The sequence below is a fragment of the Oncorhynchus mykiss genome, chromosome 26 (genome assembly GCF_057628025.1).
Source record: "Oncorhynchus mykiss isolate SJ-2025 chromosome 26, ASM5762802v1, whole genome shotgun sequence".
NCBI classification, from domain to species: Eukaryota; Metazoa; Chordata; class Actinopteri; order Salmoniformes; family Salmonidae; genus Oncorhynchus; species Oncorhynchus mykiss.
This window is the reverse complement of record NC_143047.1, coordinates 44,944,392-44,965,000: the sequence shown is the minus strand read 5'-3', so window position 1 is coordinate 44,965,000 and position 20,609 is coordinate 44,944,392. Positions and strand designations below refer to the sequence as shown.

Below are 20,609 nucleotides of genomic sequence, written 5' to 3'. Positions count from 1 at the left end.
AAAGTGGTACTACTATAGACCAGAGCCCTATTCCCTATATAGTGGTACTACTATAGACCAGAGCCCTATTCCCTATACAGTGGTACTACTATAGACCAGAGCCCTATTCCCTAGATAGTACACTACTATAGACCAGAGCCCTATTCCCTATATAGTACACTACTATAGACCAGAACCCTATTCCCTATATATTGGTACTACTATAGACCAGAACCCTATTCCCTATATAGTGGTACTACTATAGACCAGAGCCCTATTCCCTATACAGTGGTACTACTATAGACCAGAGCCCTATTCCCTATATAGTACACTACTATAGACCAGAGCCCTGTTCCCTATATAGTACACTACTATAGACCAGAGCCCTATTCCCTATATAGTACACTACTATAGACCAGAGCCCTATTCCCTATATAGTACACTACTATAGACCAGAGCCCTATTCCCTATACAGTGGTACTACTATAGACCAGAGCCATATTCCCTAGATAGTACACTACTATAGACCAGAGCCCTATTCCCTATATAGTACACTACTATAGACCAGAGCCCTATTCCCTATATAGTACACTACTATAGACCAGAGCCCTATTCCCTATATAGTGGTACTACTATAGGCCAGAACCCTATTCCCTATATAGTGGTACTACTATAGACCAGAGCCCTATTCCCTATATAGTGGTACTACTATAGACCAGAGCCCTATTCCCTATATAGTGGAACTACTATAGACCAGAGCCCTATTCCCTATATAGTGGTACTACTATAGACCAGAGCCCTATTCCCTATATAGTGGTACTACTATAGACCAGAGCCCTATTCCCTATATAGTACACTACTATAGACCAGAGCCCTATTCCCTATATAGTACACTACTATAGACCAGAGCCCTATTCCCTATATAGTGGTACTACTATAGGCCAGAACCCTATTCCCTATATAGTGGTACTACTATAGACCAGAGCCCTATTCCCTATATAGTGGTACTACTATAGACCAGAGTCCTATTCCCTATATAGTACACTACTATAGACCAGGGCCCTGTTCCCTATATAGTACACTACTATAGACCAGAGCCCTGTTCCCTACATAGTGCACTACTTTTAACCATAAGGAATAGGATGCCATTTCAGACACTTCCAGTGTAACCCTCGTTCAAGCCGCAAAACAGATGCAAGTATTTTAGTAGGAGGCCAGCAGGCCACTGTTGGCAGGCTCTTCAGGCAATAATATGACCCTAAGATGAAGTCACAAACATTGCAACTGTAGTCGACTCCCACACGTCAGGCAGGGCAACACAGACAAAGCATTGTGCCCGGTGAGTACCAACTGGTACCATCGTCTCCTCTCCTCGTCCTCTCTACGGACTTCATTTTGTCGTGTCGTCTGAAAACCAGGACATGGAACTATATAATTATAAAGGAAAACAGCAAACTGCAAATATCCTCCTGGGTTGTCTGGTGTTGTTTTTACTTTCTGTACTTTGTCCAGCTGAGAAACGTGAGTAGTGACGGTTCTATTGTGAGTAGTGACGGTTCTATTGGCTGCTTCGGTCAGGTGGTTATCTTGGTCTGTTGTTGAGAGGGGTTGTGGATTGTTGTTTTATTTTTTAATAGCGGGGGATACACACAGTGTCCATCTTAGGTTACACAGGCTGATTTGGTTAATTTTGTTTACAGTGAATAAGTCTGCCTAGGACCAGTTCTTTACCCCCCCCCCCCCCCCCCACCCCCAAAGACATCCAGGATTATAGGACATTGCTTGAAAATTTCACAAGCTAAAAAATGATTAAACACGAATCAAATGCCATGTCCTCAAGCACAGTGCAATCTGACCTCTTATCAAAAAACGGGTTTTATATATTGGTAACTACCTCTGTCAATGTTTCACAGGCCTTGAGGCCTGCACATCATACTGACACCACGGGCCAGATTCTGACTTAGGAAGTTGCGCCTTTCCCTCCACGCGCTAGCGGTGCGCAGGTCAACTGTTGGCTCACCCACCCGCCAGTGCTGATAACGCATCCGCAACCGCCAGACTCTATGTGATAAAGTGAATATCTGAGACACGCACCCAACCCTAACCCACTACTATACCACATGTGCTGTAGGCTACAGTCAGAGACAGCGGAAGGTTTTTTTTAACAGGAGGTGCAGGATATTTTTTAGTTGTTGCCTGATATAGATGTGTTTCTGCTTATAATTTCCAGCATGTTGGTAGGCTATTTGTTAGTCAACCTGTCTGTAATTAGATGCAGCTTCTCTTCTGTCATTTATACATGGACCTAGAAGATTAAATCAACCCTTTTGCTCAACAGAATAATGTGATCGATAGATCGATAGAATGAATGCTTCAATACAGTTGACATCGGTAAAGTTTTCTCCGTCTTCTCTGATTCTTTCTCGGAGCAAAGACCTTTAGGGACCAGCGATAAAATGCACTAATTATTTTAAAAACGGGAAAGATTTTCTGTGCAAAATGTCCAGTTTCACCGGTTGTAAGGAAATAGAAATATGTGAAAATGACCCAACATGTTTCTGATAAGATTTCAGTTTGGCTTAGATGCATATTTTATGTGTTTGAAATAGTACGAGGTTTTATGATGCTGATAAAGACAGCACCTTCACCTTTAGAGACGGTCCCTAACCTCGCTATCAGGTTTTATGATGCTGATAAAGACAGCACCTTCATCTTTTGAGACGGTCCCTAACCACGATATCAGGTTTTATGAGGCTGATAAAGACAGCACCTTTACCTTTAGAGACGGTCCCTAACCTCGCTATCAGGTTTTATGATGCTGATAAAGACATGACCTTCACCTTTACTGACGGTCCCTAACCACGCTATCAGGTTTTATGATGCTGATAAAGACAGCACCTTCACCTTTAGAGACAGTCCCTAACCTTGCTATCAGGTTTTATGATGCTGATAAAGACAGCACCTTCACCTTTAGAGACAGTCCCTAACCTCGCTATCAGGTTTTTTGATGCTGATAAAGACAGCACCTTCACCTTTAGAGACGGTCCCTAACCACGCTATCAGGTTTTATGATGCTGATAAAGACAGCACCTTCACCTTTAGAGACGGTCCCTAACCACGCTATCAGGTTTTATGATGCTGATAAAGACAGCTCCTTCACCTTTAGAGACGGTCCCTAACGACACTATCAGGTTTTATGATGCTGATAAAGACAGCACCTTCACCTTTAGAGACGGTCCCTAACCACGTTATCAGGTTTTATGACGCTGATAAAGACAGCACCTTCACCTTTAGAGACAGTCCCTAACCTCGCTATCAGGTTTTATGATGCTGATAAAGACAGCACCTTCACCTTTAGAGACGGTTCCTAACCACGCTATCAGGTTTTATGACGCTGATAAAGACAGCACCTTCACCTTTAGAGACGGTTCCTAACCACGCTATCAGGTTTTATGATGCTGATAAAGACAGCACCTTCACCTTTAGAGACGTCCCTAACCACGCTATCAGGTTTTATGATGCTGATAAAGACAGCACCTTCACCTTTAGAGACGTCCCTAACCATGCTATCAGGTTTTATGATGCTGATAAAGACAGCATCTCTACAGATGGTCCACTGCATGGCCAATTGTATGTGGACACCCCTTCAAATTACTGGATTTGGCTATTTCAGCCACACCCGTTGCTGACAGTTGTATAAAATCGAACACACAGCCATGCAATCTCCATAGACAAACATTGGCAGTAGAATGGGCAGTACTGAAGAGCTCAGTGACTTTCAACGTGGTACCGTCATACAAGTCAGTTCGTCAAATTTCTGCCCTGCTAGAGCTGTTGTTATTGTGAAGTGGAAATGTCTAGGAGCAACAACGGCTCAACCGTGAAGTGGTAGGCCACACGCGCTGACAGGACAGGACCGCCGAGTACTGAAGCACCATAGCTCGTAAAAAATCATCTGTCCTCGGTTGCAACACTCACCACCGACTGCCTCTGGAAGCAATGTCAGCACAATAACTGTTTGTCGAGAGCTTCATGAAATTGGTTTCCATAGCTGAGCAGCCACACACAAGCCTAAGATCACCATGCGCAATGCCAAATGTTGGCTGGAGTGGTGTAAATCTCGCCATCATTGGACTCTGGAGCAGTGGAAACGAGTTCTCTGGAATGACGAATCTGGTAGTCCGATGGACGAATCGGGGTTTGGCGGATACCAGGAGAACGCTACCTGCCCGAATGCATAGTGTCAACTGTAAAGTTTGGTGGATGAGGAATAATGGTCAGGGGCTGTTTTTCATGGATCGAGCTAGGCCCCCCCCCCCCCCCCCCAGGATACAATGATATTCTAGACGATTCTGTGCTTCCAACTTTGTGGCAACAGTTTGGGGAAGGCCGTGTCTTGATTCAGCATATACCCCCGTGCAATACCCCCGTGCAATACCCCCGTGCAATACCCCCGTGCTTAAAGCGAGGGGAGTACAGACGTACAGAAATGGTTTTGTTGAGTAGTGGCCATGTAGTTTATCTAACTATGTATTTGTATGCTGAGTTTTCACATACTGTCAAGATGCTGAAAGAAAGAAATCATATTTCTCCACTCCTCTTGCCCAAGTCAAAATGTAGCTTAGGTGTAGGCCTATCGTTCTACTGCAAGAAATGCGGCAGGAGTTAATATTCAGGCTATGTGAGAGGTTATTGACCTACAATCAGTGTCCAGATTTCAGTTTTTCATTTAACCCATCAGAACAGTAGACTACGGTTCCATTGACACGCCATAGGCATATTCAAAGTCCCCGTCGTGTAACTGTCGAATTTGTATAGCGCCTCACAATCATCACACATAACACTGCTAGCTGGGAAAATAATGTACATTGTAAGTAATAAACCCTTTGCGTTGACTGATGTCTGGGGGGACTTTCAGCAGTTTCTACAGTCGTCACCTCAGCTGACTCAATATTACTTTCTTCATTCATGTATTATTATTATTATTTGTTGTTTTTGCGTTGAATCATTTATTTTCTAACCTTGAATGTGAAGTTCATTCTGTTTCTTTTTTGTTGTTGTCATTGAAGCTAATACCGGTAGAGGGGAGGGAGGGGGGGGGGGGGGGGGTGTTCCTGTGTTGGGGAGGGAGGGGGGTGTTCCTGTGTTGGGGAGGGAGGGGGTGTTCCTGTGTTGGGGAGGGAGGGGGTGTTCCTGTGTTGGGGAGGGAGGTGGGTGTTCCTGTGTTGGGGAGGGAAGGGTTTTGTACAATGTGCTGCCGGGTAGCATGGTGTTTTGTGTAGGTGGAAGGAATAACGGGACATTATCTGTGTCATATTTTACAGATTGTTAAATTGTAAAAAATGACAATAAATATATTGTAAAACTAAATTTAAAAAACATAGCTGGCTGTCACTGCTATCATCCTCTTTTACCACCAAATCATTCCCAAACAGTAGGCTACTGTTCTGGTCCTCTCTTCTATAACATTAGACTACTGTTCTGGTCCTCTCTTCTATAACATTAGACTACTTCTCTGGTCCTCTCTTCTATAACATCAGACTACTGTTCTGGTCCTCTCTTCTATAACATTAGACTACTGTTCTGGTCCTCTCTTCTATAACATTAGACTACTGTTCTGGTCCTCTCTTCTATAACATTAGACTACTGTTCTGGTCCTCTCTTCTATAACATTAGACTACTGTTCTGGTCCTCTCTTCTATAACATTAGACTACTGTTCTGGTCCTCTCTTCTATAACAGTAGACTACTGTTCTGGTCCTCTCTTCTATAACAGTAGACTACTGTTCTGGTCCTCTCTTCTATAATATCAGACTACTGTTCTGGTCCTCTCTTCTATAACATTAGACTACTGTTCTGGTCCTCTCTTCTATAACATCAGACTACTGTTCTGGTCCTCTCTTCTATAACATTAGACTACTGTTCTGGTCCTCTCTTCTATAACATTAGACTACTGTTCTGGTCCTCTCTTCTATAACAATAGACTACTGTTCTGGTCCTCTCTTCTATAACATTAGACTACTGTTCTGGTCCTCTCTTCTATAACATTAGACTACTGTTCTGGTCCTCTCTTCTATAACATTAGACTACTGTTCTGGTCCTCTCTTCTATAACATTAGACTACTTCTCTGGTCCTCTCTTCTATAACATCAGACTACTGTTCTGGTCCTCTCTTCTATAACATTAGACTACTGTTCTGGTCCTCTCTTCTATAACATTAGACTACTGTTCTGGTCCTCTCTTCTATAACATTAGACTACTGTTCTGGTCCTCTCTTCTATAACATTAGACTACTGTTCTGGTCCTCTCTTCTATAACATTAGACTACTGTTCTGGTCCTCTCTTCTATAACATTAGACTACTTCTCTGGTCCTCTCTTCTATAACATCAGACTACTGTTCTGGTCCTCTCTTCTATAACATTAGACTACTGTTCTGGTCCTCTCTTCTATAACATTAGACTACTGTTCTGGTCCTCTCTTCTATAACATTAGACTACTGTTCTGGTCCTCTCTTCTATAACATTAGACTACTGTTCTGGTCCTCTCTTCTATAACATTAGACTACTTCTCTGGTCCTCTCTTCTATAACATTAGACTACTGTTCTGGTCCTCTCTTCTATAACATTAGACTACTGTTCTGGTCCTCTCTTCTATAACATTAGACTACTGTTCTGGTCCTCTCTTCTATAACATTAGACTACTGTTCTGGTCCTCTCTTCTATAACATTAGACTACTGTTCTGGTCCTCTCTTCTATAACATTAGACTACTGTTCTGGTCCTCTCTTCTATAACAGTAGACTACTGTTCTGGTCCTCTCTTCTATAACATTAGACTACTGTTCTGGTCTTCTCTTCTATAACATCAGACTACTGTTCTGGTCCTCTCTTCTATAACATCAGACTACTGTTCTGGTCCTCTCTTCTATAACATTAGACTACTGTTCTGGTCCTCTCTTCTATAACATTAGACTACTGTTCTGGTCTTCTCTTCTATAACATCAGACTACTGTTCTGGTTCTCTCTTCTATAACATTAGACTACTGTTCTGGTCCTCTCTTCTATAACATTAGACTACTGTTCTGGTCCTCTCGTCTATAACATTAGACTACTGTTCTGGTCCTCTCTTCTATAACATCAGACTACTGTTCTGGTCCTCTCTTCTATAACATTAGACTACTGTTCTGGTCCTCTCTTCTATAACATTAGACTACTGTTCTGGTCCTCTCTTCTATAACATTAGACTACTGTTCTGGTCCTCTCGTCTATAACATTAGACTACTGTTCTGGTCCTCTCTTCTATAACATCAGACTACTGTTCTGGTCCTCTCTTCTATAACATTAGACTACTGTTCTGGTCCTCTCTTCTATAACATCAGACTACTGTTCTGGTCCTCTCTTCTATAACATTAGACTACTGTTCTGGTCCTCTCTTCTATAACATTAGACTACTGTTCTGGTCCTCTCTTCTATAACATTAGACTACTGTTCTGGTCCTCTCTTCTATAACATCAGACTACTGTTCTGGTCCTCTCTTCTATAACATCAGACTACTGTTCTGGTCCTCTCTTCTATAACATTAGACTACTGTTCTGGTCCTCTCTTCTATAACATTAGACTACTGTTCTGGTCCTCTCTTCTATAACATTAGACTACTGTTCTAGTCCTCTCTTCTATAACATTAGACTACTGTTCTGGTCCTCTCTTCTATAACATCAGACTACTGTTCTGGTCCTCTCTTCTATAACATTAGACTTCTGTTCTGGTCCTCTCTTCTATAACATTAGACTACTGTTCTGGTCCTCTCTTCTATAACATCAGACTACTGTTCTGGTCCTCTCTTCTATAACATTAGACTACTGTTCTGGTCCTCTCTTCTATAACATTAGACTACTGTTCTGGTCCTCTCGTCTAAAATATTAGACTACTGTTCTGGTCCTCTCTTCTATAACATCAGACTACTGTTCTGGTCCTCTCTTCTATAACATTAGACTACTGTTCTGGTCCTCTCTTCTATAACATCAGACTACTGTTCTGGTCCTCTCTTCTATAACATTAGACTACTGTTCTGGTCCTCTCTTCTATAACATTAGACTACTGTTCTGGTCCTCTCTTCTATAACATTAGACTACTGTTCTGGTCCTCTCTTCTATAACATCAGACTACTGTTCTGGTCCTCTCTTCTATAACATCAGACTACTGTTCTGGTCCTCTCTTCTATAACATTAGACTACTGTTCTGGTCCTCTCTTCTATAACATTAGACTACTGTTCTGGTCCTCTCTTCTATAACATTAGACTACTGTTCTAGTCCTCTCTTCTATAACATTAGACTACTGTTCTGGTCCTCTCTTCTATAACATCAGACTACTGTTCTGGTCCTCTCTTCTATAACATTAGACTTCTGTTCTGGTCCTCTCTTCTATAACATTAGACTACTGTTCTGGTCCTCTCTTCTATAACATCAGACTACTGTTCTGGTCCTCTCTTCTATAACATTAGACTACTTCTCTGGTCCTCTCTTCTATAACATCAGACTACTGTTCTGGTCCTCTCTTCTATAACAGTAGACTACTGTTCTGGTCCTCTCTTCTATAACATTAGACTACTGTTCTGGTCCTCTCTTCTATAACATTAGACTACTGTTCTGGTCCTCTCTTCTATATTATTAGACTACTGTTCTGGTCCTCTCTTCTATAACATTAGACTACTGTTCTGGTCCTCTCTTCTATATCATTAGACTACTGTTCTGGTCCTCTCTTCTATATCATTAGACTACTGTTCTGGTCCTCTCTTCTATATCATTAGACTACTGTTCTGGTCCTCTCTTCTATAACATTAGACTACTATTCTGGTCCTCTCTTCTATAACATCAGACTACTGTTCTGGTCCTCTCTTCTATAACATCAGACTACTGTTCTGGTCCTCTCTTCTATAACATTAGACTACTGTTCTGGTCCTCTCTTCTATAACATTAGACTACTGTTCTAGTCCTCTCTTCTATAACATTAGACTACTGTTCTGGTCCTCTCTTCTATAACATTAGACTACTGTTCTGGTCCTCTCTTCTATAACATCAGACTACTGTTCTGGTCCTCTCTTCTATAACATTAGACTACTGTTCTGGTCCTCTCTTCTATAACATTAGACTACTGTTCTAGTCCTCTCTTCTATATCATTAGACTACTGTTCTGGTCCTCTCTTCTATAACATTAGACTACTATTCTGGTCCTCTCTTCTATAACATCAGACTACTGTTCTGGTCCTCTCTTCTATAACATCAGACTACTGTTCTGGTCCTCTCTTCTATAACATTAGACTACTGTTCTGGTCCTCTCTTCTATAACATTAGACTACTGTTCTAGTCCTCTCTTCTATAACATTAGACTACTGTTCTGGTCCTCTCTTCTATAACAGTAGACTACTGTTCTGGTCCTCTCTTCTATAACAGTAGACTACTGTTCTGGTCCTCTCTTCTATAACATCAGACTACTGTTCTGGTCCTCTCTTCTATAACATTAGACTACTGTTCTGGTCCTCTCTTCTATAACATTAGACTACTGTTCTGGTCCTCTCTTCTATAACAGTAGACTACTGTTCTGGTCCTCTCTTCTATAACATTAGACTACTGTTCTGGTCCTCTCTTCTATAACATCAGACTACTGTTCTGGTCCTCTCTTCTATAACATTAGACTACTGTTCTGGTCCTCTCTTCTATAACATTAGACTACTGTTCTGGTCCTCTCTTCTATAACATTAGACTACTGTTCTGGTCCTCTCTTCTATAACATTAGACTACTGTTCTGGTCCTCTCTTCTATAACATTAGACTACTGTTCTGGTCCTCTCTTCTATAACATCAGACTACTGTTCTGGTCCTCTCTTCTATAACATCAGACTACTGTTCTGGTCCTCTCTTCTATAACATTAGACTACTGTTCTGGTCCTCTGTTCTATAACATTAGACTACTGTTCTGGTCCTCTCTTCTATAACATTAGACTACTGTTCTGGTCCTCTCTTCTATAACATTAGACTACTGTTCTGGTCCTCTCTTCTATAACATTAGACTATTGTTCTGGTCCTCTCTTCTATAACATTAGACTACTGTTCTGGTCCTCTCTTCTATAACATTAGACTACTGTTCTGGTCCTCTCTTCTATAACATTAGACTACTGTTCTGGTCCTCTCTTCTATAACATTAGACTACTGTTCTGGTCCTCTCTTCTATAACATTAGACTACTGTTCTGGTCCTCTCTTCTATAACATTAGACTACTGTTCTGGTCCTCTCTTCTATAACATTAGACTACTGTTCTGGTCCTCTCTTCTATAACATTAGACTACTGTTCTGGTCCTCTCTTCTATAACATTAGACTACTGTTCTGGTCCTCTCTTCTATAACATTAGACTACTGTTCTGGTCCTCTCTTCTATAACATTAGACTACTGTTCTGGTCCTCTCTTCTATAACATTAGACTACTGTTCTGGTCCTCTCTTCTATAACATTAGACTACTGTTCTGGTCCTCTCTTCTATAACATTAGACTTCTTCTCTGGGCCTCCCTACTCTTTATTTTTAACTCTGCATTCCGCAGCTTTTCACTTATTTAATTAAACTCCGACATTGTTCTTTTAGCCTCTGTGGATCTACATTAACTTTTTATTCCCGTCCCATAAGCATTTGGCAATAAGATATTAGGCTATTTGGTGCGCGCTGAAGTTTAGGCTTAAATAGGCTACTGATAATGCCTGTTAGCCTAAAATAATGAACGAAAAACCTCAATGTAGCCTATAGATATAAATTACACAATAATTATACATTTATGGATTTTTTTTAAAAGGTTTTGTTTTCTCTTTATTCAACCCGCTCGCCACCCACCCGGCCTTCATACACACAATATTCCCATAACCCTAAACCCACCCGCGCCGCGGATAACGCGGAGACTGCGGGTTACGCGGTTATGAGTCAACCGCCGCATCACGCCCTTCCTTCCTCGCTTCTCCGTAGCTGATGTTCAGACCTACCTTATGAAGGTGCGTAATTAACGGGGTTTTGCAGGTGTGGCTCCCTTGCGCTTGCTGAATAAATAAACGTAGACCTAAATTCAACAACTGAAAAGCCTCACAACTTGCTGGTCAACATATTTTTTCGTGGAGTTTTAATTCGATAAGGGTTTTCAGTACATTTATCTTAAGCCATCCCCTTAAATAGTTATTTAACCCATGGTAATGTTGGACGCTTCGTGTATATACAATTAGAATAGGGAGAATAATGAATAGTGTACAATATAGTAGGCTATGCCGTCGTCTATTGCCTGCACTAACCATGGAACTGTGTGATTGCACAGCCAACTATCGCCCCATGTGTGTCAGGCTCAAAACTGTTACGTCTTGGTCTGCCCTCCGTTCCATGACGATTTAAATAGACTACATGCACTGGCATAACGCTGCTCCTTTCCTCCATCCGCAAGGTGTAGACTGCTGATCGCTGTCCATGGTGCTGAAATTGCGACATGTCTATGCGGCTGCGCAGCCTAATCGAATCGATTACAGGACTTGTTTGGTGCCAAGGCTTAGCTTCGTTTTAGCTAATGGGTAAATGTTTATTGGTAGACCTATTTGTTCGTCATTTTCTCTTAAAGCCTAACAGTTCACGAAGCTCTACAGGGTGTCCCAGTGCTGACATTTTTAGACTGTTGCCCGGTAACAGAGGTGGAACAAGTACTCAAATTGTCATACTTGAGTAACAGTAAAGATACTTCAATACAAAATTACTCAAGTAAAAGTGAAAGTAACCTAGTAAAATACTACTTGACTAAAAGTCTAAAAGTTTCAGATTTGAAATGTACTTAAGTACAGAGGTGGAAAAAGTACTGCATTGTCATACTTGAGTAGAAGTATAAAGTAAAAGTCACTGCTATACATCGAATTCCTGATATTTAGCAAACCAGACGGCACAATTTTCTTTTTTAAAATATATTTTTGGGCAGCCAGGGTCACACTCCAACACTCAGACATCATTTACAAAGGAAGCATTTATATTCAGTGAATCAACCAGATCAGAGGCAGTAGGGACGACCAGGGACGTTCTCTTGATGAGTGTGTGAATTTTACCGTTTTCCTGTCCTGCTAAGCACTCAAATTGTAACTCGTACTTTTGGGTGTCAGGGAAAATGTATGGAGTAAAAAGTACATCATTTTCTTTAGGAATGTAGTGAAGTAAAAGCAAAAGTAGTCAAAAAATAGAAAAAATATTACAGTACAGATTCCCCAAAATACGACTTAAGTACTTTACACCACTACACAGTGGCAATAATGTAATTACTTGTTAAGTCAATAAAGTTCGGAATTGAAATATTGCAGATTCTAAAATAAATGTTTGTTGCAGCAGCATACTGATCAGCTACCAATATATATATATATATTGTTTTTCATAGGATATACAACTGTCCTGTATAGGCTTCCTGAACCTGCATGACATGAGCCGTCCTCGCGCTCTCTCCCATCTTGAATAGAACGTTGTTGTGCGTAAAACCAGTCAATTAATGACAAAAAATAGAGTCAGTCACCCTCAAAACACTAGTTTACTAGGGATTGTTTCATTATGCAGTGTACTATCTATAGCTATACACAGTATTTATTAACTTCTTATCAAAGTAACATCTCAAATAGCCTAACAATAAGGGGGGAAGTAGTCTGCTTGAGGATACTGTACTTTCAGACACTTTATGGTTGAACTCCACGGGTTTTTGTCTGGCTAATAGCCTTAACAAATGGGCTAAATTAAATTGAATTAAAATCCAATTTAATCCATCACGGCCTGTAGGCCCAATTTGCCGACCCAAATGTTTTCTATGCTGAGTATTGCAAACCCAGACATTCCTGAGACATTGGCCATTATATGTCAATTGCGCTGCACATAATTCAAATGAATTGTTGACTGATGGATGCCAAGATATACCAGAGATAAGGGACCGTTGATATTGTAACCACACAACTCAAACTCCGGTTCGCCAGTAGCCTATGAACGAAACTGTTGTCTGCTAAAGATGATGGTCTGTTCGCATCTGCAAATGTATGGACTTTCCAGTACCCAGACGACCTGTCCCAAGAGCTTCCTATAGACTTCATCTCTTTCCGTAACGTGTTGAGAGCGGGAATTAAGGAGAATGCGAGGCTCAATTAATTAAAGACGGCACAGAATAGAAGATAATTACTGTATTTGAAGAACAACTCCGTTCTGCCCATGTTCCCTGATGTTGCTATGGCAACCAAGCAGGTTTTTGTTTACCTTCCCTGTATTTGTTGCTTCTGCGGAGAGATCTGTTTTCTAAATTGAAACTCATTAAGAACTACATATGAAGCATTAAGCTCTGGGTCTGATATGCGCTGTTGAACACCTGAGTAAACTCCGCTCATTAACACTGGCGCCGTCGTAGTCTTGACCACGACATATATTCACCGATACCCCCTTATACTTTCAATCAGTTAATTTTTTAATTTTCACCTTTTCAGTCACATTCCTGAAGCCCAATAAACAAACAATCACTTAGCTCTCTAGTACATATGGACATTAAAAAGGTTAATGAATGACTTGTTGGAGGGTTACTCTCAAAATGATTTATTATACAAAATAAAATATAGACATCGATGACAGGAGCGTGTGCACCCACACCTCGTGGGTCTCCCACCTTGCGGGTAACGCCTACGGGTCCTACGGGTCCGTCATCCTCCGTCACTAATGATCCTCAGCAACAACCACAAAGCCACGACGGCGTTCATAGAGGAGGCAAATTAAGGTTAACGAAACAACGGAATTAAATGGAATGGTAATGTCGGCTATATACCAAATGAATGGAACTAACAGTTTAATTTTAGTGTGTTTATTACGCCTACAGACTGTCGATACTGATAATGGCTATTATTTAACGTGATAGAAATAGGAGATAGAGAAAGTCGGGGTAGCCTATAATTAAGACATTCGAGAGTGCACATCCCCGCAAGTTAAAAGGTCATTTTAAAAGGTCATTTAAATTCTGCATAATGACACAGCCTTTCATAAACTTTATTGTGGGAAAGTTGATAGGTTGAAATGCTTCAGTTTGTTGCCTTATGACTGGTTTCACATTTGTCTTGCGATTATTAGGTAAAATAAATCTAAAGCTAAGTGTCATTTCTATTTACAATCCCCTTGTCCAAACGGATTACTCATTTACCTAGCTCTTATCAATGGCTCTTATCAATAACTCTTATCAATAGCTCTTATCAATAGCTCTTATCAATAGCTCTTATCAATAGCTCTGATCAATAGCTCTGATCAATAGCTCTGATCAGGTTGTGAATTACAGTGCGTGGAGAATGGTGCTATTTATAGTTCCACTTGGAACTGACAGGTTCGCTAGACCTTATTCATGGTTTCCTGGCGCATAAAGGTGGTGGAATTCTGAGGGAATTAAGTCGAGGTCAGAATAGGGTGTAGATACACCTCCTCCACTACACCTTCATTAATGCAGTGTATCTGTAGACACACCTCCTCCACCACACCTTCATTAATACAGTGTATCTGTAGACACACCTCCTCCACCACACCTCCATTAATACAGTGTATCTGTAGACACACCTCCTCCACTACACCTTCATTAATGCAGTGTATCTGTAGACACACCTCCTCCACTACACCTCCATTAATACAGTGTATCTGTAGACACACCTCCTCCACTACACCTTCATTAATGCAGTGTATCTGTAGACACGCCTCCTCCACCACACCTCCATTAATACAGTGTATCTGTAGACACACCTCCTCCACTACACCTCCATTAATACAGTGTATCCTTCACCATAGTTTGTTGTTGTTTGTGTGCATGTCTGAGGTCAATCCATTTTCAAATTCAGCCAATTCCAATGTCTTGTACTTTCTGAATGAACTGAATGTAAATAGAACCCCAACCCTTAATCTGTATCTGTTTCACCTCCTTTCTCATCATCACATCTCTCAGTCTGTACAGTTTCTCCTGACCCCTGTATCTGTGTCTGTTTCACATCTCTCTCAGTCTGTACAGTTTCTCCAGACCCCTGTACCTGTGTCTGTTTGACATCTCTCTCAGTCTGTAAAGTTTCTCCTGACCCCTGTATCTGTGTCTGTTTCACATCTCTCTCAGTCTGTACAGTTTCTCCAGACCCCTGTACCTGTGTCTGTTTCACATCTCTCTCAGTCTGTACAGTTTCTCCTGACCCCTGTATCTGTGTCTGTTTCACATCTCTCTCAGTCTGTACAGTTTCTCCAGACCCCTGTACCTGTGTCTGTTTCACATCTCTCTCAGTCTGTACAGTTTCTCCTGACCCCTGTATCTGTGTCTGTTTCACATCTCTCTCAGTCTGTAAAGTTTCTCCTGACCCCTGTATCTGTGTCTGTTTCACATCTCTCTCAGTCTGTAAAGTTTCTCCTGACCCCTGTATCTGTGTCTGTTTCACATCTCTCTCAGTCTGTACAGTTTCTCCTGACCCCTGTATCTGTGTCTGTTTCACATCTCTCTCAGTCTGTACAGTTTCTCCTGACCCCTGTACCTGTGTCTGTTTCACATCTCTCTCAGTCTGTACAGTTTCTCCAGACCCCTGTACCTGTGTCTGTTTCACATCTCTCTCAGTCTGTACAGTTTCTCCTGACCCCTGTATCTGTGTCTGTTTCACATCTCTCTCAGTCTGTACAGTTTCTCCTGACCCCTGTATCTGTGTCTGTTTCACATCTCTCTCAGTCTGTACAGTTTCTCCTGACCCCTGTATCTGTGTCTGTTTCACATCTCTCTCAGTCTGTACAGTTTCTCCTGACCCCTGTATCTGTGTCTGTTTGACATCTCTCTCAGTCTGTACAGTTTCTCCTGACCCCTGTATCTGTTTCTGTTTCACATCTCTCTCAGTCTGTACAGTTTCTCCTGACCCCTGTATCTGTGTCTGTTTCACATCTCTCTCAGTCTGTACAGTTTCTCCTGACCCCTGTATCTGTTTCTGTTTCACATCTCTCTCAGTCTGTACAGTTTCTCCTGACCCCTGTATCTGTGTCTGTTTCACATCTCTCTCAGTCTGTACAGTTTCTCCTGACCCCTGTATCTGTGTCTGTTTCACATCTCTCTCAGTCTGTACAGTTTCTCCTGACCCCTGTATCTGTGTCTGTTTCACATCTCTCTCAGTCTGTACAGTTTCTCCTGACCCCTGTATCTGTGTCTGTTTCACATCTCTCTCAGTCTGTACAGTTTCTCCTGACCCCTGTACCTGTGTCTGTTTCACATCTCTCTCAGTCTGTACAGTTTCTCCTGACCCCTGTACCTGTGTCTGTTTGACATCTCTCTCAGTCTGTACAGTTTCTCCTGACCCCTGTATCTGTGTCTGTTTCACATCTCTCTCAGTCTGTACAGTTTCTCCTGACCCCTGTATCTGTGTCTGTTTGACATCTCTCTCAGTCTGTACAGTTTCTCCTGACCCCTGTACCTGTGTCTGTTTCACATCTATCTCAGTCTGCACAGTTTCTCCTGACCCCTGTATCTGTGTCTGTTTCACATCTCTCTCAGTCTGCACAGTTTCTCCTGACCCCTGTATCTGTGTCTGTTTGACATCTCTCTCAGTCTGTACAGTTTCTCCTGACCCCTGTATCTGTGTCTGTTTCACATCTCTCTCAGTCTGTACAGTTTCTCCTGACCCCTGTACCTGTGTCTGTTTCACATCTCTCTCAGTATGTACAGTTTCTCCTGACCCCTGTATCTGTGTCTGTTTCACATCTCTCTCAGTCTGTACAGTTTCTCCTGACCCCTGTATCTGTGTCTGTTTCACATCTCTCTCAGTCTGTACAGTTTCTCCTGACCCCTGTATCTGTGTCTGTTTCACATCTCTCTCAGTCTGTACAGTTTCTCCTGACCCCTGTATCTGTGTCTGTTTCACATCTCTCTCAGTCTGTACAGTTTCTCCTGACCCCTGTATCTGTGTCTGTTTCACATCTCTCTCAGTCTGTACAGTTTCTCCTGACCCCTGTATCTGTGTCTGTTTCACATCTCTCTCAGTCTGTAAAGTTTCTCCTGACCCCTGTATCTGTGTCTGTTTGACATCTCTCTCAGTCTGTACAGTTTCTCCTGACCCCTGTACCTGTGTCTGTTTGACATCTCTCTCAGTCTGTACAGTTTCTCCTGACCCCTGTACCTGTGTCTGTTTGACATCTCTCTCAGTCTGCACAGTTTCTCCTGACCCTGTGTCTATAAAAGAGAACAGCACTGTGGACGTTCTAGTAGCCAGAATCACCTGTAGTGATGATGTTCAGCTGACCGTCACGGAGAACCCTGCGGAGGCTTTCTACCTGCGGGGGACGGACCTCATCGCCAAGAGAGGACTGGACTTTGAGGTGAGAGCTCTAGGGGCAATGTATCAAGCTGATCTAGGATCAGTTTTGCTTTGTAGAATGCAAAGAATACAAGCTGGGGGTGCTGATCCTGGATCAGAACTCCTACTCTGAGATACTTTATACATACAGCGTCAGAACTTAACATCCATAGCCATTTTTAACATGTCACAAAGTGCATGTATTTTAAAACTGTGTTTTCTTCTTGGACAAGTTCAGGTAGTGTTGTGAGATATGGCTTGCATGGCCGACTGCAAAGTAGTTGGCCTGGAACGTTGCCATGAACTGACTCAGTTACAGGGGTCAAAGGTCATTTTTCCATTGACAAAAAAGAAAGGTCAAACGAAAGGTCGAGGGACAATGAGGCATTCTGTCTAAGGTGTGAAATAACAGTTGATGCATTTGTGTTCGTTTCCTAGTCTCTGCCCCGTGTGGATGATGCTCTGTGGGTCAGGGTGCGCTGCAACAGAACTGGCTCCAGATCAGTGAGTAGTAGTGATGACATGTCTCATAGTCATGGGGCTGTGGGTCAGGGTGCGCTGCAACAGAACTGGCTCCAGATCAGTGAGTAGTAGTGATGACATGTCTCATGGTCATGGGTTATGTCCCAAATTGTACCTTAGGGCTCTGGTCTAAAGTATATAGGTAATAGGGCTCTGGTCTGTAGTAGTGCCACTATACATAGGGAATAGGGCTCTGGTCTATAGTAGTACCACTATATAGGGAATAGGGCTCTGGTCTATAGTAGTACCACTATATAGGGAATAGGGCTCTGGTCTATAGTAGTACCACTATATAGGGAATAGTGCTCTGGTCTGTAGTAGTACCACTATATAGGGAATAGGGCTCTGGTCTATAGTAGTACCACTATATAGGGAATAGGGCTCTGGTCTATAGTAGTTCACTATATAGGGAATAGGGCTCTGGTCTATAGTAGTACCACTATATAGGGAATAGGGCTCTGGTCTATAGTAGTACACTGTATAGGGAATAGGGAATAGGGCTCTGGTCTATAGTAGTACCACTATATAGGGAATAGGGCTCTGGTCTATAGTAGTTCACTATATAGGGAATAGGGCTCTGGTCTATAGTAGTACCACTATATAGGGAATAGGGCTCTGGTCTATAGTAGTACCACTATATAGGGAATAGGGAATAGGGCTCTGGTCTATAGTAGTACACTATATAGGGAATAGGGCTCTGGTCTATAGTAGTACCACTATATAGGGAATAGGGCTCTGGTCTATAGTAGTACCACTATATAGGGAATAGGGAATAGGGCTCTGGTCTATAGTAGTACACTGTATAGGGAATAGGGCTCTGGAATCCTAAGCATCGGTTGGTCTCTCTGTTTCTGGGCTGTGCCTGTCAAAGGTCAAACCATATTTCTGCTCTCTATGGGTGAAGAAGTTCAATGTGTAAAATATCAACATGCTTTCGCATCAAGTCTTCAACTCTAAAAAATAAGTAGATTCTATAAAATGCCAACTAGTAACGATTCACTCTTTTCTAAGGTGAACGTGTCTGTGGAAGTTTTCATTGAAAATGTGAACGATAATCCTCCAAACTTCGCTCAGAGTCATTACGTTCTCCAGGTGAACGAGGTGAGACCTTCTTCTATTTACTATGTACCTAACAGCATTAGACACTTCTCCGTGGGCCCAACAATACCATGGTGACTATGTTATGATGACAATAGTAATTAACTACTTGCACCCTTCATACAATACCACATCAGTTTGTATGAATAAACTTTCCATATCAGTACATTTCCATGAAGTAACTTACTGTAATATAATATGTTGACTCTGAGCCCTCTCTCTCCCACAGCTGACTTCTGTGAACACCAGTGTTGGTCGGATAGAGGCCACAGACATTGACTCTGAGCCCTCTCTCTCCCACAGCTGACTTCTGTGAACACCAGTGTTGGTCGGATAGAGGCCACAGACATTGATTCTGAGCCCTCTCTCCCACAGCTGACTCCTGTGAACACCAGTGTTGGTCGGATAGAGGCCACAGACATTGACTCTGAGCCCTCTCTCTCCCACAGCTGACTCCTGTGAACACCAGTGTTGGTCGGATAGAGGCCACAGACATTGACTCTGAGCCCTCTCTCTCCCACAGCTGACTCCTGTGAACACCAGTGTTGGTCGGATAGAGGCCACAGACATTGACTCTGAGCCCTCTCTCTCCCACAGCTGACTCCTGTGAACACCAGTGTTGGTCGGATAGAGGCCACAGACATTGACTCTGAGCCCTCTCTCCCACAGCTGACTCCTGTGAACACCAGTGTTGGTCGGATAGAGGCCACAGACATTGACTCTGAGCCCTCTCTCTCCCACAGCTGACTCCTGTGAACACCAGTGTTGGTCGGATAGAGGCCACAGACATTGACTCTGAGCCACTGTACTATCGTTTAGAGTCAGCCACGGTAAGACATTCCCTCCATCACAGATGAACACTATCACTGATCTGTTGATGCTGCTGTCTTGGTCCAGGTCTCTCCTGAAAAATAGATAGATATTTTTTTTTATCTCAACAAGACAAACCTGGTATAAATAAAGGTTCAGTCAAATCATTGCTCAGCAGTTAGAAGATTAAACACGTTTGTCATTGTTGGTGTCACCAGAACAGGTATCTACGACTGGAGAATGCCAACACCCCCAACATACTGGTGCAAAACATCATCGACTACGACTCCGTCCAAAAGATCTCCCTGGTCTTACATGTACAGGTATACTGTTGTTTACATTCTGCCCTACTGTTTATGTCAAATGGGATTACCAAGTATTCTAGAAATATACTAGAATCTGTAAAGTATTCAATAAATATACTAGAATCTGTGAAGTATTCCAGAAATATACTAGAATCTGTAAAGTATTCAATAAATATACTATAATCTGTGAAGTATTCAATAAATATACTAGAATCTGTAAAGTATTCTAGAAATATACTAGAATCTGTAAAATATTCAAGAAATATACTAGAATCTGTAAAGTATTCAAGAAATATACTAGAATCTGTGAAGTATTCAATAAATATACTAGAATATGTAAAGTATTCTAGAAATATACTAGAATCTGTAAAATATTCAAGAAATATACTAGAATCTGTGAAGTATTCAATAAATATACTATAATCTGTGAAGTATTCAAGAAATATACTAGAATCTGTAAAGTATTCAAGAAATATACTAGAATCTGTGAAGTATTCAATAAATATACTATAATCTGTGAAGTATTCAAGAAATATA

At 41.8% G+C, this 20,609-nt stretch overlaps 1 protein-coding gene across 1 annotated transcript in view; it reads left to right on the top strand.

Annotated features, from left to right (window-relative positions):
- The first annotated feature begins 1,299 nt into the window (after nucleotides 1-1,299).
- Nucleotides 1,300-20,609, top strand: part of cdhr5a (cadherin related family member 5a) — a 40,046-nt gene continuing 20,736 nt past the window's right edge. The window contains exons 1-6 of the mRNA XM_090223240.1: nucleotides 1,300-1,500; nucleotides 17,187-17,359; nucleotides 17,776-17,841; nucleotides 18,871-18,960; nucleotides 19,701-19,787; nucleotides 19,986-20,090. Coding sequence (XP_090079366.1) covers nucleotides 1,401-1,500; nucleotides 17,187-17,359; nucleotides 17,776-17,841; nucleotides 18,871-18,960; nucleotides 19,701-19,787; nucleotides 19,986-20,090 — 621 coding nt within the window. The 5' untranslated portion in view covers nucleotides 1,300-1,400. The remainder of the gene's footprint in view (nucleotides 1,501-17,186; nucleotides 17,360-17,775; nucleotides 17,842-18,870; nucleotides 18,961-19,700; nucleotides 19,788-19,985; nucleotides 20,091-20,609) is intronic.